Source organism: Rosa chinensis, chromosome 5 (genome assembly GCF_002994745.2).
Source record: "Rosa chinensis cultivar Old Blush chromosome 5, RchiOBHm-V2, whole genome shotgun sequence".
Lineage (NCBI taxonomy): Eukaryota > Viridiplantae > Streptophyta > Magnoliopsida > Rosales > Rosaceae > Rosa > Rosa chinensis.
Window position 1 is genome coordinate 33,591,091 of NC_037092.1, and position 9,475 is coordinate 33,600,565.

The window sequence follows — 9,475 nt, forward strand, 5'->3', positions numbered from 1 at the left end:
TCTTTGGTTATAATAATAATGATGAGAGAATAGAAGAGAGGCTCGTCGTGATCTACAGAGAAATCAATTTTGGATTTTTTTTTTGTTTTTTAGAGGTTTGGGGTCAGTGGCATACGCGTAAATATTTCATCAAACTGAGCATTTTGGTCATTTTTCATTAAAATTGGGAGTCAGACTTACATCATTTGGCTTTTGGGCCTGGGCTTGGGTCTATATCTTTATTTGTATAAATCTTTTTAAAAGTGGGTTTTCTGTGTTTACATCTTTGGTTATGTGTTACTATGTGATTTTCTTAAAAAACTTCTGCTTCCGATTTTGAGATACATTGGGCTTCTAACTTTCTAAGCTTCTTAGGCATCGTTTGGTTCACAGAAGGGAAATCAATTCCCTTGTCTTTCCTGTGGGGAAGGGAAACTAAAGTTCTTGTCAGATTTCTTTTCCTATGTCCGGTAAAGCAGGGAAAGCATCCATGAAAGACCATTTGATTTCCCTTCTAATGTTTGGTTGGTACAGGAAAAGAAAGTAAAAATATCAATATTTCAATAATACCCATCTATTTTAAAATAAAAACAATCTAGAATGAATTTTCAACACTACCAAGAGTACTCAAGCAATTAATACTGGGGTATTATTGTCCAAAATTATTACAATTAATGCTGGGAAATGGGATGAGAAACTCAATCCCATGAAGCTTGAGTGGAATGATCGAGTTTACCCCCAACTTTTCCCTATGTCAGGAAAGCATTTCCGGACTTTGTGGTTACCAAACAAAGGAAATAAATAACTTTCTTTTCCCAAGTCCTCAAATCGGCGAAACAAACAAGGTCTTAGGTCTTATTTTCGTGTAACTCCGTTTTCGCTTCATAATTGCTTTTATTAATTCCCCAACCACGGAAACTTCGAAAACATAAGTACACAACTTCTGTCTATTCAACTTCCCACCTAAAGATACTCTCTTTGCAGATTTTTAGGAAGTAGTGAACCCCCCAAAAGGTCCTGTCTTGTGTTCAATCTCGGCCTCCATTGATGGAGGAGAGTCCAATTCAAGAGCAAGAAGATGTGCTTCTGGTTTCACCGACTGGCGGAGGAGACCCATTTCACAAAAAAGCCTACTTTCTGAAACCCATTGTCCCTATTTCCTCCATTGATCATGAACCTCCTTTTAAGCTCCCTCAGTGCCCTTTTCGTTTTGACCCAAAACAGTGGCCTTTGGAGGTTGAATTCCACGGTTGGCGACAAGGTCAAGAAGATTGGAATTCTTGGGTTGATCGCTTGGCTCCTATTCACCAATCTACATGGAAAAGAGCTGGTATTTATGATGCCATCTTTAATTCTAAGTACCAAATAAGAAGAAAGACTGATTTGGTTTTCGGGTTTGCGGAGAAATGGTGTTCTGAGACCAATACCTTCATCTTTCCTTGGGGTGAAGCAACGATTACATTGGAGGATGTCATGGTTTTGGGAGGCTTTTCGGTTTCCGGGGACTCTATTTTCAGTCCACTTGAAAGCATTGAACTAAAAGAAGTGGAAGAGAGGTTGATTAAGGTAAGGAAAGAAGTTAAGAGAGCGAAGGCAAGCAAATGGCTGCAGAAGTTTGTGAACAGTGAGAGTGAATTGGAGCATGAAGCATTTCTTGCCTTCTGGTTGTCAAGGTATGTTTTTTTCGATGGTGATAGTTTAATACAAAAGCGTGTTTTTCCCATTGCAATTCATTTAGCTAGGGGGACTCGAATTGCACTTGCACAGCCTGTTCTTGCTGATATTTATAATGATTTGAGTTTGCTCAATAGTACAATTGTGGCTTCAATTGAATTAAAGACCGGTGATTGTGTCTTGAACGTGAAACTCAAGTCACCATTTCAATTAGTTCAGGTTTGGGCATGGGAAAGATTTTTGGAACTTAGGCCAATATTCAATGTCATCAAATATGGTGAGCCGAGATTGGCTCGATGGGATAAAGCAAATGGTCTGAGTATTGAAAATTTAAGAAGTGTTTTAGACTCAGCTGGAAATGCCTTCATGTGGCGCCCTTATGCCATGGCCATTGAGAACTGGAATTTTCCTAAATACTACTCGGAAAAGGAAATGTGGGTTGGTCCTGGTTTGGATGATGAGTTCCTGCAATTTTCCATATGCTTGAGGGTGACGAAGTTAGTTGGATTCAATACTAGGAAACAATACTTTCCACATCGAGTAGCTATGCAATTTGGATATGATCAAGACATTCCATGTAAGATTGCTCAATCCAAAGTATCCAGGAAGCATTGCAGTGACAAAACTGAGATTGTAGGATTCTACATTCCATCCAGACTTTCTGAGCCGAATGTTAGTGCAAGATACTTGAAGTGGTGGAATGAATCAGTGTCAGGTCTCAAAGACACAAGTGAGGTCACTATGCCCCAAAAGAAGAAAGCAAAGAGGATGGAAGGATCACTAGTAAGGGCTAAACAATCCCCAGTACATCCTGAATATCCTCTTAAGAAAAATTTAGAACGTTCTAAAAAGAGGAAGAGAAAGGAGAGCTTATGCTTTAGGCAGAGTGCCCCAGACATCATGGTTGAAGAAAAAGAAGAGCTTATGGTTTCACCAACTGGTGGAGACCCATTTCCCAAAAAAGCCTACTATCTGAAACCAGTTGTGCCTTCCTCCATTGAACAACCCCCTTTTAAGTTCCCTACTGAATCTTTCTCCCCCCTTCCTTCTGATTTTGAGCCAAGAAAATGGCCATTAGAGGTTGATATCCCTGGATGGAGAGTTAAGGGTCAAAAAGATGATTGGAATGATTGGGTTGATCAATTGGCTCTAGTCCACCAATCTACGTGGAAGACAGCTGGCATATATGAAGCCATCTTCAATTCGACCTATGAAATAAGAAGAAAAAACGATTTGGTATATGGTTTTGCAGAAAAGTGGTGTTCTGAGACTAATACATTCATTTTTCCTTGGGGTGAAGCAACAATCACATTGGAGGATGTTATGGTGATGGGAGGCTATTCAGTTCTTGGAGAGTCGATTTTCAGTCCTCTTGAAAGCAGAGAGCTCAAGGAAATAGAAGAGAAACTTAATCAAGAGCGAACAGAGATAAACAGGGGTGCGTCGCGTAGACCTTCTACTAGCTTATGGTTGAAGAAATTCATGAACAGTGGGACTTTCTTGGAGCACGAAGCATTCCTTGCATTTTGGTTATCAAGGTATGTATTTCCGGATGCTCATAGTACAATACAAAAGCATGTTTTCCCAATTGCAATTCATTTAGCTAGGGGCACCCGAATTGCACTTGCACCTGCTGTTCTTGCAAGTATTTATAAGGACTTGACTTTGTTGAAATGCGCAATTGTGGATTCAAGTAAGTTAAGGACAGGTTGTGATGCTATAAAACTCAGCATCAAGTCACCATTTCAATTTGTTCAACTTTGGGCATGGGAAAGATTTGTAGAGCTGAGTCCAAATCCCAGGATGATCAATTTTGCGCAGCCAAGATTGGCTCGATGGGACAAAGTAAGTGGCGTGGAAGTTGAAAACTTGAGGAAGGTTTTAGACTCTGCCGGAGATGGTTTCAAGTGGCGTCCTTATGCCTTGACCATTGAAAACTGGCAGTTGCCTAAGTACTATCCTGTAGAGGGAATGCATGTATCAGATTGTTGGGGTTTGGATGATGAGTTGCATTCATTTTTCAGATGCTTGAGGGTTAGTGAGTTAGCTGGATTCGGTACCATTGAGCAGTACCTTCCGCATAGAGTAGCAATGCAATTTGGTTTTGATCAAGACATTCCATGCATTGTGGCTCGATCCAATCAAAGTACTGATATAGCCTGGAATCATTACATCAAGGAAATTCAGAATGCAAGGTTGTATGTTCCATCCACGCTTTCAAAGGCAGATATTAGCACAAGATACTTGAAGTGGTGGAAGGAATCAGTGTCGGGTCTCAAAAAGTCCACCATGTCAAAATTAGAAAATTCAAAATGCATGGGAGGATCCCTACCTAGGGCTAAACCTGCCCCTGTAGATCCTGGTTCTGCCCCAGAGAAAGCTGTAGAGGGTTCTAAGAAACGGAAGAAGAATAATGATTTCACTCTTCCTTCTGTTTCTGTTCCTAAGTACTCAGATGAAGGTAATGATTCCCTTGTTCTGCCAGGATTTCCTCCCAAATGTAGTATAATGGAAGCTGGAGGTTCAGTGGATGAAGATGGACTAACTTTATCAGAAATTTGGAAATATTGTAAGAAACAGAAAAATGTAAATACGAGAACATGTGGTCAGCATAAGAAGTTAGCAGGTCAAGTTCAAAGTCTGGCATCTTCAATTGGAGCAAGTTCTGTTGATACTATGAAGTCAGAGAGGTTGGAAGATAGAGGTCCGATAGATGAGGATGGACCAAGTTTATCAGAAACTTTTGAAAATTCTAAGAAACATAAAAATGGTGAAACTAGAATGTGTGGTGACAGTGAGAAATTATCAGGTCAAGGTCAAGATCTGGCATCTTCAATTGCAGAAAGTTCTGTTGACACTGTAAACTCAGAGAAATTGGTGACAGAGGACATGTTGAATAAAGTTTTGATTGGAAGATTCAGGGCCGAAAGAAACCTGAAAACTGTAATGAGGAGTAATGCAAGAAGTTCAGATAATGAGATGGCAAGCATCGTTGACAATGAATGTGCTAGCAGCAGCTCTCAAATTGAGAAAAGGGTTTCAGTGCTTAAAGCTAGGGCCAGCAGGCTTGAGAGTATAGTTAGCATGTTGAAAGAAAATTATCCTTGGACCAAGTTCTAGGGTAAAGCAAACGAAACAAAGCATCCTCTAATTTGGTATATCTAAAAACTTGTTATTTTTATTGCATGAGCTTCCTTGTATACTCTAATGTTCTGCTTTCCTTTTCCTTATATTTGCAAAGTTTTTCACAGAAGAACCTTTGATCCATATGATCTCGTGTTATATGCTACATGTGTGTTGTCTTTTTATTTTTCATTTTTATTAATCTTGCTTTATGAATGTGGCTTCTTATGAACGAGTAGGTGGAAATACAAACTCTATTTCTTTCATATATGTGTGTGTGTTATATGTTATTGCAAATGAACTACTTTAACAGGAATGAAATGGTTAATGTGATAAATTTGAGTTGCTGATAATGACATTTATATGTTAGTCCTATTTTCAATAATAGTGGTAAAGGTTTATTTTTATTTTTATTCTTTTATTATAAGTAGTGCTATGATTATGCTCTAAGTTAGTACATTAACAAAAACTCACACTTGATATGAGTCTAAAAGATATGATCCATCTTATCAGAAAGTCATTTACACTGTAAATAGTATATAGTCTGGAAACTCATCCTTAGTTTTTTTTTAATTTTTTTATTTATGAGAATATGGAAACTCATCCTTACATGTTATAGCTAATGATGAAACTTTGCGAGTATTTGAAGACACCTGAATTCATAAACTTTGTACTTGTTGCAGTCCTCTCATCATTACAATTCAACTGTCCATGCATGTAATAAATCAGTATTGAAAGTAGCATGTCATAATTATTTACAACTTGTCATTGTAGTTCTCGCATACTTGTTGCAGTCCTCTCATAATTAACTTTCTAATGTTTTATTTTATGTGCTATGCAGGGAAATGGAAGGGAGAGTCAAACTCTGTCAAATCAGGAACTAGGTTATCTGTATATATTTTATGGATTGAAGCAGAATGCAGTTGGAATCTCTTGGTAAATGGTAACTATTTGTTGATCACAGCCTTGAACTAACAAATGCAAACTAACAATGTGTTTGCCGACAAAAATGTTTTTTTCTTAAATGGTCTCTTTTGTCCAGCAAACAATCACATGTAACATCTTTAACTCGATGCACACACATCTTTATGATGAAAACAGTATTCATGATTCCATTGATCTTGTAAGTTCAGAACAAAGCTATCAACCTGCATACTCCAAGAACTATGGACAAATCAAAAAGGATATATGGATACATAATTTTGTGCGTACATTCATTTCTTCAGTCCCTTGGGATCACTCCTGACCCAAAAGAAAACTTTAGTTGTTGCTACTTGTTGCAGTGCTAGTGTTGAAGAAAGGTTCAGTTCTTATTGTTACAGTCAGACAACCGTAATGCAAACCCTCGTAATGAAGTTCTGTCCTTTGATATTAGTGCTTGTTGCAGTGCCCCTTTTGCTCTTCCACATACATTTGATTTTAATTTTGGCAAGCAGACAACCTCCAACCCTGCATTTTTCCGTTGATTGATTGCTGGTGTCAATTGGAATCTAGCATTTAATAACATCACCATAATCAGATGGTGTTACATACCCATAAACTGTTTCTCATTACAATTCTTTTGGATGGTCCAAGACATAATATTTCAGAGTCATCTAAAGTTGCTGTTCTTGAGACTTGAAAGTTTTAGAAAAAGTTCCCTTAATTTAGAAGTTCATTCTGTTACTTCTAGACTGCCAATGCCTTCTCTCCTTTCAGCTTAAATGAAGTGGTACCGTGGTTGAAATCCATGATTTGGCCCTGTGAACATTGTAAATATAACGATGGCTCGTCATTACAAAACATTTCCGACTTCATGCACAGCTTGAGTTTTTAGCTAGTGTAGTAAAATAAATTAATAAAGGCATAGGAAGCTCTTATCACAGAACCCTGTATACTGTGAAATGAATATAGTCTGAACTCTGAAGTTCCATTGAACAACAATGAAACCTAGTGAACTATGGCTGAGGTCATGCTAGCTGTTTATACTTACATTCCTTTTGTGAGTACAAATTCAGATGGTTGGCGGACACAATCAGATCAACTCTTTACCACTTATGTTATTCCTCAAGTTGCACTCTTTACCACAATCATATTAATGTACCTGGTTTGGACTTGCTCGTGCTTCCTTAGATTTAAATTCTGCTTTATTTCCTCCCATTCAACATGGTATCCACCTTCTCTTGAAAGTTTAACCGAGTTTGTATGCTGTGTTTTCCTTTGATGCAGGGAAGGGGAGCCAAGATTAGAACTCTGCAAGTTTGGGGAACTTTTGTCTTTTGTAGATTAGAAGGCAGCCAGAATCTCTTGGTAACTAGTCCTTCAAATTCACTTGAACCTAGGTGGATCTTGTACTTGCATTCTCACTGTAAACTTGCAAAGACTGTGGACCTAAGAACTTGCTTTTATCTTATTCTTTACTCTCTTTTTTGTCCATTGTCTCTAGTCTCCTATAAACAATCTCATTCGCTATGTGTAATCTTGCTGCACGTTCACTTCTGGCCATGAAAACATAACTCTTAAGTCGGTTGATGTTGAATTAATTAGCACAAAGCTACTAGCTTGCAAAGTGTTATGGCGTCTCAAATCCATACATGGGACACTATGGCTTTGATAAATTTATCACATTCATTTATGAGGAAAGTGCATTTTTCTATCTTTTCAAATTATAGCTTGTCGCAGTCTTCAATATCAAAGGCAAATCAGAATATCTTTCTGGTACATGCACAAAGAACCATTTCCAGAACAACTCTTGCTTTGATATATCTGCCTTTGTTCTAGTTTCCTTTTTTAATTTTTTTTTGGCTGTTTGATGTCACTTTTAGTATAGACGTGAACTTGTGATTATGTTTTTTTATGCTGTCTGATATTTCTTCCAGATTCTTTTCCCTGTAAATAAACACATAATTTTCAAGGCCAGGTTTACTAGAATCGCATGTCTTTTTCTCCAACCATTTAAAAACCATGATGCAGAACAAAACTTTACTATTTGATCAACTTTGGATTGAGGCTTTTAGTCTAATTGGATTGTTGTTGGAATCTTGACTCTTGAATGATATGATGAGTCCAGAAATAGAAGATAGCAGAAGTTACTCTAAGTATTAATTTTTGGTTGATTTCAAGCAGCTAGCAGTCTCAAAGCAAAACAATGTTCAGTGCTGCAGAACATGCATAAACAAAGTGGGAATTGCATGCTGGATGGAATTACTAAGTTATTGTTGAACACAACGTTACCAACTAATAACCTCAAGTCGCAGAGTCCAACATTTATACTATTACATCAACAAAGGACTGAATCAAAGAATATACCCATCAATCAAAGGGCAGCAATAAGACGATGGTTCAACAGGAGACCTCCTGCAGCATCCATCAAAAACTTGATCCTGATTTTGTTCAGCGTGGCTAGAGCCTCTTGCATACTTCCGGTGATTCTACACAACAAGCAAGAGCAAATCTCATAATGGTTGGTAAGTACTCTCTCTTGCTGACAAAAGCTCATCTTCTTCAATCCCAAGTAAATTCCATCAACAACTTCAACTATTTCATCTGCAAATAGTTAATTTGCCACCCCTCTCTTTAAACTCATTTCCCCGTCAAACATCTCATCTGTTGGCTTCCTTTTTGTGAATGTTTCCAGAAGCACAATACCAAAACTGTACACATCCCCTCTTGTAGTAACCATTCCTTCCATTCCACACTCTGCCCAAGAAAAATTGCACACAAAAAAAAAAATTAATAAATAAATAAATAAATAAGACTTCCATTACTAAGGATCACATGCATAATAGAAAATTGAAAGATAAAATAGGAATAGTACGTCACCTGGAGCCATATATCCAATTGTCGCATGGTTTGACTCATAGAATCTCTTCCGCCTAAGAGTTTTGCAATGCCAAAATCAGAAACATTTGCAACCATATCATCATCTAGTAGTATGTTGCTTGGCTTCAAATTAAATCATAATGTACATCAGGTGATTCATATCCGTCATTATATTCAACCTCTACAAATTGTTCAAAGAAAAGTCCGCATGGTGCAACCACTTTTCGAGGCTCCCTAGCCCATTAGGGATGTAATTCAATACGATGGCTGTGAACTCAATTTGACTGCAGCAACTGATGACTTTGATAAGATTTCGGTGACGCAGATTTGCTAGCATTTCACACTGAATATCAAACTGTGGAATGCCCCTTCTAATTCTAAACTGAAAATCTTTATGGCAACATCTATGCCATCTGAAAGTTTTCTTATATACACTGAGCCAAAACCCCAAGTTCCAAGTAAGTTTCTTACATCAAATCCATTTGTCGCACTTAAAAGTTCTTGGTATGAAACTCTTCTCCTTTGAAGTTGAGGATACAAGACAGTCTCTGTTGTAGCCTTCACACTCTTCTTTCTCCGTAAGTTCAATATCCAAATGGATGTCACTAGAAGCGTTGCTGATAAAATCCCCGAAATGAGAAATGGATGTCACATCTATGCCACCTTTTTTCAGGGTGGAACATGCAATTGGAATGCACCAGAGAGTCCAGTTTTTGAAATAAATGATTGAGCAAACAAATTTTTGAAAGGTCCGCCTGTTGAAACTTCTCCTTGGAGTTGGTTGAAAGACATTCAGATACTTCAGATATAACAGAGCCTTCAAGAAACTTTGGGATAGCTCCTGACAAATTATTTTGGGGTAAATCCAAGCCTACCAAGCCTGGCGAGTTGCCAAGTG

At 37.9% G+C, this 9,475-nt stretch overlaps 1 protein-coding gene across 3 annotated transcripts; it reads left to right on the plus strand.

The window, feature by feature from the left end:
- Window positions 1-899: 899 nt before the first annotated feature.
- Window positions 900-8,193, plus strand: LOC112202387. Of its 3 annotated transcripts, none has more exons than XM_040507377.1 (4): window positions 900-4,808; window positions 5,618-5,719; window positions 6,985-7,065; window positions 7,920-8,193. In XM_040507377.1, the coding sequence occupies exon 1, from the start codon at window positions 1,027-1,029 to the stop codon at window positions 4,771-4,773; it is 3,747 nt and encodes a 1,248-aa protein (XP_040363311.1). In that variant the 5' UTR covers window positions 900-1,026; the 3' UTR covers window positions 4,774-4,808; window positions 5,618-5,719; window positions 6,985-7,065; window positions 7,920-8,193. The 3 variants fall into 3 exon arrangements, with proteins under 3 accessions (XP_040363311.1, XP_040363310.1, XP_040363309.1); XM_040507376.1 differs by having other exon boundaries at window positions 7,882-8,007; XM_040507375.1 differs by lacking the exon at window positions 7,920-8,193 and having other exon boundaries at window positions 6,985-7,510.
- The last annotated feature ends 1,282 nt before the right edge of the window (window positions 8,194-9,475 follow it).